The 14,650-nt window shown below is 37.1% G+C and overlaps 1 protein-coding gene and 1 pseudogene across 4 annotated transcripts in view; both read right to left on the reverse strand.

The window, feature by feature from the left end:
* LOC107865127 overlaps positions 1–5,629 on the reverse strand; it is a 36,593-nt gene extending 30,964 nt beyond the window's left edge. For 2 of the 4 annotated variants that reach the window (XM_047414648.1, XM_047414652.1), the window contains exons 1-2: positions 5,077–5,629; positions 1,364–1,426 (exon numbers count right to left, since the gene is read on the reverse strand). In XM_047414648.1, coding sequence (XP_047270604.1) covers positions 1,364–1,426; positions 5,077–5,481 — 468 coding nt within the window. In that variant the 5' untranslated portion in view covers positions 5,482–5,629. The remainder of the gene's footprint in view (positions 1–1,363; positions 1,427–5,076) is intronic. The other 2 variants (XM_047414656.1, XM_016711473.2) reach the window with 1 other exon arrangement.
* Positions 5,630–6,723: 1,094 nt separating this feature from the next.
* Positions 6,724–10,223, reverse strand: LOC124895968 (annotated as a pseudogene).
* Between the last annotated feature and the right edge of the window lie 4,427 nt (positions 10,224–14,650).

Consider the following 14,650-nt stretch of genomic DNA (forward strand, 5'->3'; position numbering starts at 1 on the left):
TAATAACTTCTATAGATAACTACTTATATATCTTATCCTATCTGAAACTAACTAAGATTATCTCCACTTGCTTGTCTGGATTTATGGATTTTCTTCTAGAGTAGGTCCGTAAAGGAGCAGTCGTATCAGAAAGATCTCAACAAAGACTTATGACAAGTTGTATTCCCTCTAGTCCTAAATTACCTACTAATCCAAGGGAAAATTCCCTCCTAAAACACAGAGTGTACCTGCATGTCCACATGTCTAAATTTATACTATCTCCGTTTCAAAAAGAATGACCTACTTTTCTTTTTAGTCCGTTTCAAAAAGAATTACCCCTTTCCTTTTTTGGCAATACTTTAATTTCAACTTTCCATATGGCATGTTTAGGACCACAAGATTAAAGTGCATTTTGGTACATTTAACACAACTTTAATTTAAGGCCACAAGATTCAAAAGTCTTCTTTATTGTCTTAAACTTTATGCCAAGTCAAAGTAGGTCATTCTTTTTAAGAACATAAATGTTGCATTGTTGCATATCTTCCTCTTCCACTTCCACTTCAACTTCAGTTCCTATTCTACTTCCTAACCTTACAGCAACTACACCTCCTCTTTTCGCCAAACTTTAAGACAGATTCCATATATGCATGTGAAGGAAATTATTATCTTTTTCCAGACTAGTTATTGTTCGTGTGCTCTTTCCTTCTTAGGCTACGATTTAATGTTTTGCTTCTGTTTTCTCCCCTTCCCTTTTGTACTCCCAACTGAGGAAGTTTAATTCACACTTTCAGTAACAGCGCCAAAGAAAAAATATTCTCTGATGGTGCAATAGAAAAGGCAAAGTCGCAATTAAGATCCATGTCGAATTGAGTCAATTTCACAGAAACAAGTGTAAAAAGGGCAGCCCGGTGCAATAATGCTCCGGCTATGCCCAGGGTCTGGGGAAGATAGGGGTCACAAAGGTCTATTATACGCAGCCTTGCCTTGCATTTCTATCAGAGGTCGTTTCTACAGTTAGAACCCCTGACCTCCTGGTCACATGGCAACAACTTTATCAGTTACTCCGAGGCCCCCTTAAAAAAAAAAAAAAGAAAAAGAAAAAAGCCAGCCTGGTGGAAAGGAAAACTACCTAATACATAAGTTTCCGAATAAGCTCAGATTGTGCATATCTCTAATTACCAAAAAACAACCATTTTTTTTCGCAATGGTGTTAGGCCAACTTGTGAGGCCCACAAAAGCTCAAGCATGTGGAAAGCAATCACCTAATGTTTTTATGTATCTATTGGAATTGAACCCTGATGTCCAAGGTTTACACGCACTTCATGTCATACCCTTGGGTGCAAGTACCAAAAAAGTTATGCATTTTCCAGGGAAAAGAAATTACCTTGATAATCGCCACATAAGGTTTTTGATTTTTTCCTTCTGGAAGCAAGAGCACAGGATCCTCCTGTATAAGAAACAAACTTAGTAATAAGAGAAACACCATAGGTCAACAGAAGCTATATCACTTGGGAAAATTACAAGCCAATGCAATTACAACATTGCTTATTGCTAGTCAAGGGAGAATGAACAACCAAATGAAAATTCCACGAAAGAAACCATTAAGTTGATATTGGTTCACAAAATTCCCTTCCTCTGTCATGCCAACATCCAAGCCCACCAAACCAAGCCTCTTCTACTGTAATCATACTTCGACGAGAAAAGATATCATTCAGATTCAACCAACCCTCTCATTTCTCCAACTCCTTACAATGAGTACAACTATATCAAACATACACATTAAATCAAAAAAGAATTTTGACTTTTTATTCTGCTAACTAGCCAAATATGTGGAGATTCAGTATCACAGTGGTCACGCCGGGATTCTCCATATCTAACCTAGCTATTCATAGAATTTTATGATGTTGAAGTAAAGAGCAATTCAGGAATATGAGTTCTACTAATAAGCCTCTATATCCACAAGAAAACTTTTTTCACAATTCAAAGGCATCATATTTTCTCTCAACTAGGATTTGGACCTAATATCTCAGGTTCTCACTTTACTGACCACTAGATTACACACGTTTTGGCTCCAAAAGAAAACTTTTTTTCACAATTCAAAGACATCACATTTTCAATACAAATACAAACCAATGTCTGATCGCATTTCAAACCCTAATTCAACTACAATACACTAAAAAGAGCAATAATTTCCCGGAAATATCAATCAATTCAATTCAATTCATACAAAAGCATTTTTCGATAAACACAAAACAAATAAACGAAAAACTCACAAGTTCATAGCGATTTTTGTCATACCCAAACGATTCATAAAAACTTTTCCTCCCTCTTTCTCTTCCCATAACCTGAATAACCTCCCCAATCGGATTCGCATGATCTTCCTCCTCTTTCGCCGCCTCCGTTGCTTCTTCAACCCGATCCAACTCCACCTTTACTTCCTCCATCTTCTTCACCCTCTTCCTTCTCCCTCTCTCCTCCTCTTTCGTCTTTGTTTTCGACGGAGTTTCCTCTTCTTAGTCGTCGAGTTTCATTTTCTTACGTTCCCATTGAATCGCTTTCTCTTCTCCGCTACCGTTTTTGGAGGCGCGTGTTACACGCGATATCGGCATTTCGTCCTCGTCATCGCTTACGGCTACCACCGCATGCCGTCGGCTTCCTATTTTTTGTTTGCCACAACTGTAGAGCGAAATGACAAAACAAGAAATCTACTGGAGGTTCTGCTATTTGACAAAATGTTTCAAAAAACTAGGACACAATATATATACCAAGATATTTTTAGGGGTTGTTTGGTAAACCGGATAGTATAAGCAAGGATATATATTGTGAAATCACTATATCCCAAATCATGAAAATAACAAAGGAGAACAAGAAAATAACAAAGAGAAAATAAAACTATACAACTATATTTGGTAATAAGACAATAGTTGTGCTATTTTAAGTAACAAAAAATGACTGAATAATTAGTTAACTTAATTATCCCAAAATAATACCATAATTATTATATAAAATTCCTATAAATACTATCAAAATTGTTAATTGCGATATAAATAATTCAACCAAATAACACGCGTCAACAAGTGGAAGTCTACAATTTGTAGAATTCTCGTATCTCTCTGTGCACTGAGTGGCGCCGTACTAGCTACTCTCTGCGTATTCTAACAAATACAACAAAATAGTACAATCCGGTTTACCAAACAACCCTAAAAATGTCTTGTTATATATATTTTGCCCTAGTCTTGTAAAACATTATGGCAAATAGTAGAACCTCCAGTAGATTCCTTGTTCTTTCATTTCACTCTACACTTGTAGCAAACAAAAAACGGGAAACCAGCAGCAAGCGATGGTAGCCATAAGCGACGACTAGGACCAAATGTCGATATCGCGCGTAACAAGCGCCTCCAGCAACAGCGGCGGAGAAGAGAAAGCAGATCAATAGAAATGTAAAAAAATGAAACTCGACGAAGAAGAAGAGGAAAGGTTGCCGAAAACAAAGCCGGAGGAGGAAGAGAGGGGGAAAGAGGATGAACAAGATGGAGGAAGCAAAGGTGGAGTTGGATCGGGTTGACGAAACGACGGAGGCGGCGGAAGAGGAGGAAGATCATGTGAAGCCGATTGGTGAGGTTATTAGGGTCACTGGAAGTGTAAGAATGAGGAAAAGTTTTTATGAGTCGTTTCAGTATGACGGAAATCGCTATGAATGGGTGAATTTTCATTTATTTGATTTGTGTTTATCGAAAAACGCTTTTGTATAAACTGAAAATTGAATTGAATTGTTTGATGTTTTTGGGAAATTACTATTGTTTTTTATTGTAGCTGAATTAGGGTTTAAAATGTGATTAGACATTGTAGTTTTGTATTTTGTATTGAAAATATGATGCCTTTGAATTGTGGAGAAAAGGTTTTCTTTTGGAACTCAACGGTGTGTGGCCTAGGAGTCAATAAAGTGGGTTGAAAACCTGAGGTTGCAGGTCCAAATCCCAGTTGAGAGAAAAAACACTAAGTGATTCTTTCCATCGGTCATAGCTTTAGTAGCAGAGGCCTTGGTGGACAGAGTTATCTGATATTTGTTGGAGGTGGTGGGAGGTGAAAGGTGGAAGACATCCCGTGGATTTAGTCGAGGTGCGCGAAAGCTGGTCCGGACATCACGGTTATAAAAAAAAATTTCTTTTGGATATGGAGGCTTATTAGCAGATCTTATATTCCTGGACTGGTTTTTACGTCAACGTCATAAAACAATAAGCATAGCTAGTTAACATTTGGAGAATTCCTGCGTGACGAATGTGATATTGCACATATTTGGCTTGTTCCCGAAATAATTTAAAAAGGGCATCCCGGTGCGCTAAAGAGACCACAAGTCTATGAACTTGTGACTTTTCGTTTATTTGTTTCTTTTCATCGAAAATTACCTTTGAATAACTATAGGAAATTAAATTGATTGAAGACTGGTTGATGCTTTTGAGAAATTATTGCTTCAATGTATTGTAGCTTAATTACATTTCAAACCTGTGTGTAATCACATTGCAAACCCTAATTCAGCTACAATACACTAAAAAGAGAAGTAATTTACCAAAAACATCAACCAATCGTCAATCAATTCACTTTTAAGTTTATACAAAAGCATTTTTCGATAAACAAATCAAATAAACGAAAAACTCACTAGTAACGATTCCCGTCTACAAAATACAAACCAATTATGTAATCACATTTCAAACCCTAATACAGCTACAATACACATAAAGTCACAGTAATTTCTCAAAAACATCAATCAATCTACAATAAATTTAACTTCCTATAGTCATTCAAAAGCAAATTTTCGATGTAAACGAATCAAATAAACGAAAAAAAACACAAAAGTTCATAACGATTTCGTTCGTACTCAAACGATTCATAACGGTAACCACAATTCAAAAACATCATACTTTCGATCATACAAAATACAAAACTATATGTAATCACATTCCGAATTATAATTCAACTACGATACACTACAACAGCCAATAATTCCCAAAAACAACCAATCTACAATGAATTTAACTTCTAACAGTTAATTAAAATCATTTTTTTCCATGAAATGAAACAAATAACAAAAAAACTCACAAGTTCATAGTCATTTCCATCATGCTCAAACGACTCGTAATGATTTCCTTTTCCTTTTCCTTTGCCTTTTCCAGTAACCTGAACAACCTCACCAATCGGCTTCGCATCATCCAACTGCTCCTCTTCCTTTACCGCCTCCGCTTCTTCAACCCGGTCCTCCTCTTCTTCATCAACTTTCTTCGGCTTTTTCGTTCTCTTCCCTCTCCCTCTCTCCTCTTCCTCCTTCACCTTCGGCTTTTCCTTTTCCCTTTCCTCTTCTTCGTCTTCCTCCAGTTTCATTTTCTTCCGTTTCCGCTGATTCAATTTCTCTTCTCCGCCACCGTTACGCGAGGCGCGTGTAACACGCGAAATCGGCACATCGTCGTCGTCTCTGATAGCAACCACCGTGTTCCGACGGTTTACCATTTTTGGTATGGCGGCGATTTGATTGAATGCGGTGAGTTAAGCAAAGCAGCAAAAGAGTGTGCGAGTGTGCAACGAGAGAGAATGGAATCTACCCGAGATTCTGATACTTGTCAAAATGTTTCGTCAGACTGTGACAGCATATATATACTGACAATTTTAAAGGAAAAAAAAAGTGTTAATTATTCCAACTATAAGTTATACTATTTGGCCATAAATTTTGAAGTCAAAATCTAAGTCCAGCACATATTTGAAGATAATTTTAATAATCGATAGGCCAAATACTAGCTGAGTTAATCTTATCCGCCTTTGCATTTAGGATAAAAATGTAGCGTGAATAATGCATGTTTTTGCGCTACATATGTATTTTTAAAAAAATTCTATCGGCATTTTCCTTTTAAAAATGTAGTAGTATTCATGTGCATATAAAATATTTAAATCTAATAGAAATGTGAGAATATAGTATCTAATTTTAACTAAAGAAGCTGGATGTACATTTATATATGTGAAAGACATCAATTTTAACTATAAAATATCTAAATCTAATTGATATCGGGTGAATATAATATTTTGAGTTTAACCATATGTGTTTTTTAACAGAAAATGAAATAATGTATGTATACAGGAGAAGTGTATTTTATATGTATGAGAGGATCAACACCGTGAAGATTTATCGGCAACAATCTCTGTACCTCACCTTTGAGGAGGTAGAGGTAAGATCTGCATACCCTCTACCTTTCCCAGACCTCACTTTGTCGGACGACACTTTGTATGTTACTCTTGTTGAGGGGATCAACACCTGGAAATATATATGGTAAATATGTCATACGTATATATCAGGTATTTGTTGACGATTCTATTGAGAAAGTGCTCATTGATAAGGCTGTACACAAATACGACTCTAAAATATATACAACATCGTTATGCGCAAGTCTTTAAAATATCAGCATAAAGATTAATAAGGGAATTGAGACCGCTAACCAAGTAGCTTTAAAATACTCTTCCTATAGTGTACAAGTCAAAAATATCCTCAACTATTGAATTAAATACCCCAAAAGACATGCAAACTTAACCTCAAATATTCTTAGCTTAAGAAAATGTTTCTGGCTATTCCTTTTTGGCCCTTCTAAAAATGGCAATGCAGCTCATTGCGACCATTGCATACATAAGTACTCTTACAACTAGTTGGAGTATAATTGTATCAACCTTAGAGGGTGCTCAAAAGTAACAATACAATTCTTACAATTAAAGAACAAAAGGGACATATATGTTAGAGAACTTCCTGCTTTTGCTACTCTGACTTTCAGTAATTTTCTTCAAACTAGTCCAAGATTTCTTCTTTCGTTTACTGGATGTCGCAAAGGTCTTCTCAGCATCTGTTGTGGATGAACCATCCTGAGGTTCAACTTTCTTCTTGGACCCTGTTCTATTTATTTTCCTCTTTTTTCGAGTCCAACAAAGAAGTAACTGCAACTACTGCTAGAGTAGCAGGACTAGTCGTAGGATCATCTAAAACTATTTCAGAAGAAACTATTACATTGATCTTATTATCTTTATCGGTATTGCCCCCTGAAGCATCAAACTATTAATCGTACTTTTAGGTTGCTGATTCAGTAGCGTAAATTGTTGCCTTATCGATACTAGTCACTAAGGTATCCAAATGTTCAGACTTTCGCATTGTTGATTCAGTAGGATCAACTCTTGCCTTATCGATACGTGTATCCAATGGTTCAGACTTTTGGGTGGCTGATGTAGTAGGGTCAACTCTTGGAGTTTTTGGTTTGGTAGGATATAGTTCATTCATATAGCCTCTTCAGGTTCCTCTCTTTACATTCCGATGTGAACAAAAATAACACTCATATACAACATAGTTCTTCGGGGTAATACCAGATGTCTTGCGGTTCTTTCATGCTTTTCTTTTGTTCTTTTCAATCCGTTCTGTACAGTTGTAGCCAGCTTGAAGGACAGATTCACACCTGCGAATTATCAATTATAAGTTATATGCAAGCCAAAAAATAGGGATGAAAGTCGACAATGACTCATTGAACATGAAAGTGGCCAAAATTCAAAGTAAATATATTTTTAAGCAGAATAAAGCAACTCCACACACATGCATTATGATCTTGAAATAGGAGAAATCACAAGGAAGAAGTAAAAACAACTCTATACACTCAGGAGTTGGCTACTTCTTGATGATGTTTTATGTGTTCTTCCTTTTTCAGGCATAAATAGCTGTTACCATAGGCTCAAAAATAGCACAAAAAATTTGGTCGCATTCAGGATGCTATGTAGAAGGATATTACATACCACTTAAGTGTAAGTACTCAAAAAACACACGAGTGGTCTTTCAGAATCCTAGAGATAAAAAAACACCAACTAGTTATAACAAGATGAGACCAATTTATGTTTTTGTTTTCTTTATCAAAAAGTCATGCTTTTGGCTTTCTGTATTTATTTAGTTATTCCTACAAACTTCAGAAATCCATACGGGTTTAACTAAGCTTAGAATACAATGAAAGCAAGAAGTCGTATGAGTGATACCAACTAGTTGGCTATAACCTGGCCCTGAAACTTTGGTTTAGTTGTACGGGTGTAGCTCAGGATGTGTGGGTGTGGCGCACATCACGAATTCAGATCCTGCTACAGACAAAAGCATGGTATCATAGTGGAGAGGGGTAGATGAATGATCCCATTATTCACTGAGTTCTGAAACGTGCATCACTGGCCTTGGACGATTTCCCCAATATAAAAAAAAAAGTTAGTTATAACATCTTTATTCTGGTTATACTTAGGCAAGAGACTTGATGGAGCGCTCACTGACAATTCCATGAGGATTATTGGAACTTTTCTTATGGAGCAGAGAAGATATCCCTTTCTTACCGATCAGATGTCACAGGCCCTGGAAATTTATTCAAGTAATCAAGTTAACTGATTCAGTACGGTTCAAGGGAGTGACATTTCCTGAAGGAGAAGAGATGAAATTGAAAAGTAATATCAGTCAATTCTTTGGAACCAAGCCAAACTATTCCTATTTTCCTGACCTGCATAGTGTTCATATATATTCCACATCTAAAGGATGACCTAGAGATTGCAGTTGTCAACATGCTAAGAGTTGAAGAGATCCTGTGGTATGTGTTATCAACTCCGATGCAATTCACCATCGGACATCGTTTCTACACTGGTTAGTACAAAGCACTCCACCATTGTTCTGCAAATACGGACGTTCTGATAGCTTTGGAGACAAATGTCGCCTACTTCTATTCAGTCTACTCGGTTTTGACAGTAGCTACTTCTCCAGGATTTACGCCTACTGATTTTTTTGAGACGAGCTCAATGTTCATTTCCTTCATTTTACTTGGTTAGCATCCCAAAGTTTTGACCAAAGGCGAGACATCTGAGGCCATTGCTAAACTCACAAACTTGACCCCTGACACAGAGGAATGATGTGATCGGGAGTTCTTTCATGATTAAATGTTAAGCTGAAGAATGATCTATATATACTAACATATACTGACCACATGTATAAAGAACATGCAACTGTGAAACCTAATTCAAATAACACTTCTTGGTACTTTTAATCAATACGTAAGTATCACACTTCCAATTCAAATAACACACCTATTACAACAACAATAACATACCCAGTGTAGTCCCACAAAATGAAGTCTGCGGAGGGTAGAGTGTGCACAGGCCTTACCCCTACGTAGTAGAAAGGATGCTTCCAATAGACGCTTAGCTCAAGAAAAAACTGTCCAAAAAGAGAATAAAATGGAATTGAATGCATAACAAAGCATTTTGAACAGTAACTATAGCAAGATAATTCAATAATCAAAGTGCAAGAAACAACATATAATAACAGAAATTGAAGGATAAGAAATTACAGGAGCAATTCTATGAACATATAGCAACGTGAATTGAAGAACAAGAATTTACGCGAACAATACTAAGGCTACTAGTATAAACGGATAGTAAGACAACACACTATTACCTGCTAACCTCCTACCCAAATTTGTATCCTCCACAAGCTTCTCTCTAGGTGATGCCTTCAGTAAGCTGAAACTGCACCATATCCTATCTAATCACCTTTCTTTGATACTCCTTAGGTTTACTTATTACTCTCCTGAAACCATTCATAGCCCAATTTCTCACAGCTCCACACTAGGGCATGCGCTCATATATGTCTTCTTTTCACATGTACGAACCATCTCAACTCACTTTATGCATCTCGTCCTCCACCAAAACTACTCATGCATTATCCCGAATATACTCATTTCTAATCCTATCTCTCCTACTATACCACATATCGTGAACCAATATAAATTCTTTAAGCAGTCACAAAATTAACAAAGTCTGTATTCATGAATGCAAGAGAAAATCAACAACAACAGACCTAGCGAAATCAGACAAGTGGAGTCTTACCTACGTTCAACTTAAGTACAGCAAATTAAAATAGTTATGTAAAAAAATTGAAAAAGCAAAAACCTTTGACAAGTAAATAACGAAGGATCAGGAGGAATACCCTAAGACTCAGTTGATGCAGCTAATCTCTGACCAAAAAATGCACCAAGTGAAGGAATAGAAGTTTCACCACTAGCCCATGTAGCAAGATTCTTTATATGCTCCAATTTCAGCATTGATTTCACATTAACATGAATTTGTTTCTTCTTGCCACCTAATTCTTCTCTTAATGTAATTGAACCAGGTGTTGTACCGCCTCCTTTCTTTCTTGATGATTTCTTACCCATAATGGTGTTGTAGTAGAATGCTACAAAAAATTAATCTTGAGTCTTGAGTCAAGAACATAGAGGAAAGGAGAAAAAAAATGTAAACAAATAGTTCTCAACCATAATTATAGTAAAAAATCAATATTCACTTAGAATAACACCCAAATAGGATGTATAACTAAGTTGTGGAAAAATCTTCACTTTCAATGCTGCACCCGTGTTGGAATCTCTAAAGATACACTAGTTTAAAGATTCCAACGCACATCCGTTAACATTTTTGAAGAGTCCGAGCAATATAGACAATTAATACTTACATAAGTAATGCATAGGCTGAAAAATATTACTACCAAATAAAAGATATTATCAGACACTAAGAAATTTCTTTCTATCCTAACCTGGAGGTGTCAGATATCAAGTGGAATTAAACGAAATGCGTACGCACAAGGTGACCCGAACACTATAGTAATAAAAAATTACAGATTACATCAAAAGATATTCTTAAAACTATTGACTTCCACAAATACAAAACACTACGTGGCTTCTTCTCTAGCCTCGATAAACAGACTTACCTAATACTTTAGTAGGAAGTTACAGATATCACATGAAATTAGTTAAGTTGCACATAAGTTGTCTGGACACAATCATTATAAAAAAAAATTAACTTTTTATTTTTTGATAATTTATGGCGGGCTAGCTTGTGTTGTCTCAACTAAATCCATACCAGATACGAGTAAAGAGGAAATATTAATATGTTAATGTTAGATATCTTTTTTTGGGAAGGGGGGTTAAAAGGACTTAAAGTAAATAGTCACAATTTATAAGTTAGCCGATTAGTCTGACTCAAAAATAGCATAATCCGCACTTAAGTTCGTGTTGTTAGCTTTTACAGGCCTATTAAAACAAGTTCCTAAAATGTCTGCCAAGACATGTTCTAACGCAAACACGGGAGGAACTTCCAAAATATGCTTTGTTCAAAAAATTCGTCTATATGCTCCTTCCTTTGCAAGTGAGTCTGCTACTTGGTTTTGCTCTCTAAAATAGTGTTGTACTGCTGGACGCCCCACTCTTGTAAGTATGGACCTGCAAAGATCAATAATAGGGTCATAATGCATGTTACCATGTTTTAGCATGTATATAACCTGTTGCGAATCAATATTAATCTCAATAGGGTGAAGGTTATTTTCCTCCACAATTTTTAGGCCTTCCAACAAAGCTAAAAGTTCTATGTGGTTATTAGTAATCTTTGGATAGCCCTTGTAATAGTCCACGATCCATTCTCCATTGCTATTTCTGATTACACAGCCTATACCCCCAACCCCTGGGTTCCCCAAGCTGGAACCATCAGTGTTCAGTTTATAGTAATTTCGAGGCGGACGAGACCATTTAACCAAGATGGTTACAGGAGGTTGCTGCTGAGTATGAGGATGGTTGGTCAGGTGAGTGTATTCAACAGCTGATGCATAAGCATTATCAAAGATCGGAGTGTAATTGGAGTTGTTAAAAATGTTGTCATTTCTATACTTCCAGATTTCCCAGAGGCAGAAGACAAAGAAGACATCAAGACTTATGTGGGCGTCAAAGGTTTTGTTGCAAACCTAATTTTTGACAACATCAAGTATGTTGTCGTCAGTCATGCCATCCAGGTTTGGTGGGTTGCATCCCAGTCTGTTGAAGAGCTTGCTCTATAGCTGTGATGATTTGGGACAGTTTCAGAAGATGTGAGAAATATCTTCTTAGGTAGTGTTACAACAGTAGCAGTAAGGAGTGATGGGGATATCCCTCCTAGCAAGAATGGGGTTACAATGGAGTCTGTTATGATTAAGGAGCCAGAGAAAGTGCTTCATCTTGTTGAAAACTTTCATGTTCCAGAACCAAGTAAAGTTTTTTGTGTTATTGGAAGGGAGGGTTTTGGAATTGATGAGCTTGTAAGCAGTGCTAATCTTGAATTGACCATTACCTGTGAGTCCCCAAATATGATAGTCTGTGGGACTTTTAGTTGTATGAAAAAAAGTAAACTGAATATTATGAGTGATAGTAGGAGGGAGTGAGAAGGGAAGAGAGGTAAGATCCCAAGTCCCATTTTTTCAGAAGTCAGAGATGAAGGCTCGATGCAGGTTTCTTGTAGGAGGCCCTTGAATTGTGTTATAAAGGGCATCGGTGTTAGGGAACCACCTGTCAGTCCAAAATTTAGTTTGCTCTTCTTTATAGATGATCCACAGAGAGGCTTCTCTATATATAGCTTTGCCTTTGGTGATATATTTCTAAGTTTTGGAGAGGCTTTGATTGGAGTTGGACATGTTGTACTTGGAGAGGAGAATTCTGGACCAAAAAGATTGAGGTTCTAGGTTAGTCTCCAAGCTAGGGCACAGTGCATAGTATCATTCTTGGTACTAGTTTTGTGGATACCCAAGCCACCCGAATATTTGGGTTGGGTTATGACCTCCCATTTAATCATGTGCATCATTCTCCTCTCATTAGTGGTGCCCCAAATAAAATCCCTTTGAATGTTGTCAACTTGTTGGGCAATCTTGTGGGGTAGCTGAATGTATTGCATAACATGGGTTGGGATACTATTAAGGGAAGCTCTAGTGAAGGTGGTTCTGCCAGCTTGGTTGAGAATTTTGGTTTTCCAGCTAGCTAGCTTGGCTTTCATGTTATCAATGATGAATTGAAATTCAGCCATGGTGGGGGCTTTATAGAAGATTGGAAAGCCATGATACTTCCCAAAGCTATCTCTGTGCTGAATGTTTAGAATGGATGAAAGGTGAGTACAATTATCCATGGAGCAGTTTTTACAGAAGAGAACCTTTTACTTGGTTCTATTGATTTTCTGCCCAGAAAAAACACCAAAGGATTCAAAAATCCTCTTGATAGTTTGAAAGTTTTCTTTGGTGGCTTTGGCAAACAGGGTTAGGTCGTTGGCGAAAAAAAGGTGGAAGAGTTTGGGACCTCTTCTGCTGATAGAAATAGAGGACCAGTTGAGAAGGTCAACCTCATGGTCGATCCTTCTAGAAAGGAGTTCCATGGTTAGGATGAAAAGATAGGGAGAAATGAGATCTCCCTGTCTTATTCCCCTAGTTGGTTGAAAGTACAAAGTACTAGTACCATTAGTGAGGATGGAGATAGGGAAGGTTGAGATGTAAGACATGATCAAGTATGGGAGTTTATTAGGAAAATTGAAGAAGTGAAGGGCTTGCCTAATGAAGGACCACTCAAGCCTATCAAAAGCTTTCTCAAAATCCATTTTGATGATCATGTTGCCCTTGCTACCCTTCATTTTATTGAAATGGATTATGTATTTCTAAACAAGATAGCGTTATCTGAGGCCCTTCTGTTGGTTAGGATGCTGGACTAGATAGGGCCAATAATATTAGCCAAGAAAGGTTTGATTCTGTTGGCTATTATCTTAGTAATAATTTTATATTGGGTATTACAAAGACCAATGGGTTTGAAGTTTCTCAAAGAGACTGCATTCCGACACTTAGGGATAAGACAGATGTAGGTAGAGTTTGTCTGTTCCTCTATTTTGCCAGTAGAAAAAATAGTGTTATAGAAGGAAATAAACTAAGGACTGATGGTGTCCCAGAATATCTGAAAGAAACGAGGATACAGGCCATCAAGGCCTGGGGCTTTGGTAGCTTTAAAGTTGAACACAGCTTTCCTGATTTCATTGTCAGTTGGGATACGGTCAAGCATCTCATGAGCCTGCTCTGGAATTGATCCCCTAAACGATGGATTCTTCTGACAATTGAGGAAGGATAGGGTATGGTCAGTATAGTAAAGGTCTCTATAAAAGGAAATGATAGCTTGGTTTATGTCTTCAGGGTCAGATAACCAACTACCATTGTCCAGTTTTAGGGAGTTGATTCTATTCTTTCTTCTCCTATTGGGGGTGACAATGTGAAAGAATTTGGTATTAGCATCCCCCTAAGTGAGCCAATTAATCCTGGATTTGAGTTTCCATAAATCATGTTCGTGTTTGAGGGTATCACTGTACTCTTTAAGAATGATGGATTCAAGGTTTTGAAGGAAATCCTTCTCTTTTTGGAGAAAATGTTTCCAAAAACTTCTTTGTTCCAAGAGGTTGTAATGGTTTTGAAAGAGTTAATGAATTCAGTAAGGTTGCTATCAGAAGGGCAAGCTTAGTTAATGAGAGAAGAGAACTCTGGGTGGGAGCACCACATAGGCTTCATTCTAAAAGGCTTGGCCCTGATGGGGTATTGGTTGGTAAGACTGACCAAGAGTGGACAGTGGTCAGAGTGGGTCCTAGGAAGATGTGTTACAGTAACTTCAGGGTAAAGGTGGATCCAACTATCAGTAACAAAGCATCTGTCAAGTCTTTCAAGAATCAGATTGTTTTTATCTCTATATCTTTTATTAGTCCAAGTGTATTTGCTACCTTTAAAACCTAAGTCTACAAGACAACATTGGTCAACACATTTCCAAAA

Source organism: Capsicum annuum, chromosome 1 (assembly GCF_002878395.1).
Source record: "Capsicum annuum cultivar UCD-10X-F1 chromosome 1, UCD10Xv1.1, whole genome shotgun sequence".
Lineage (NCBI taxonomy): Eukaryota > Viridiplantae > Streptophyta > Magnoliopsida > Solanales > Solanaceae > Capsicum > Capsicum annuum.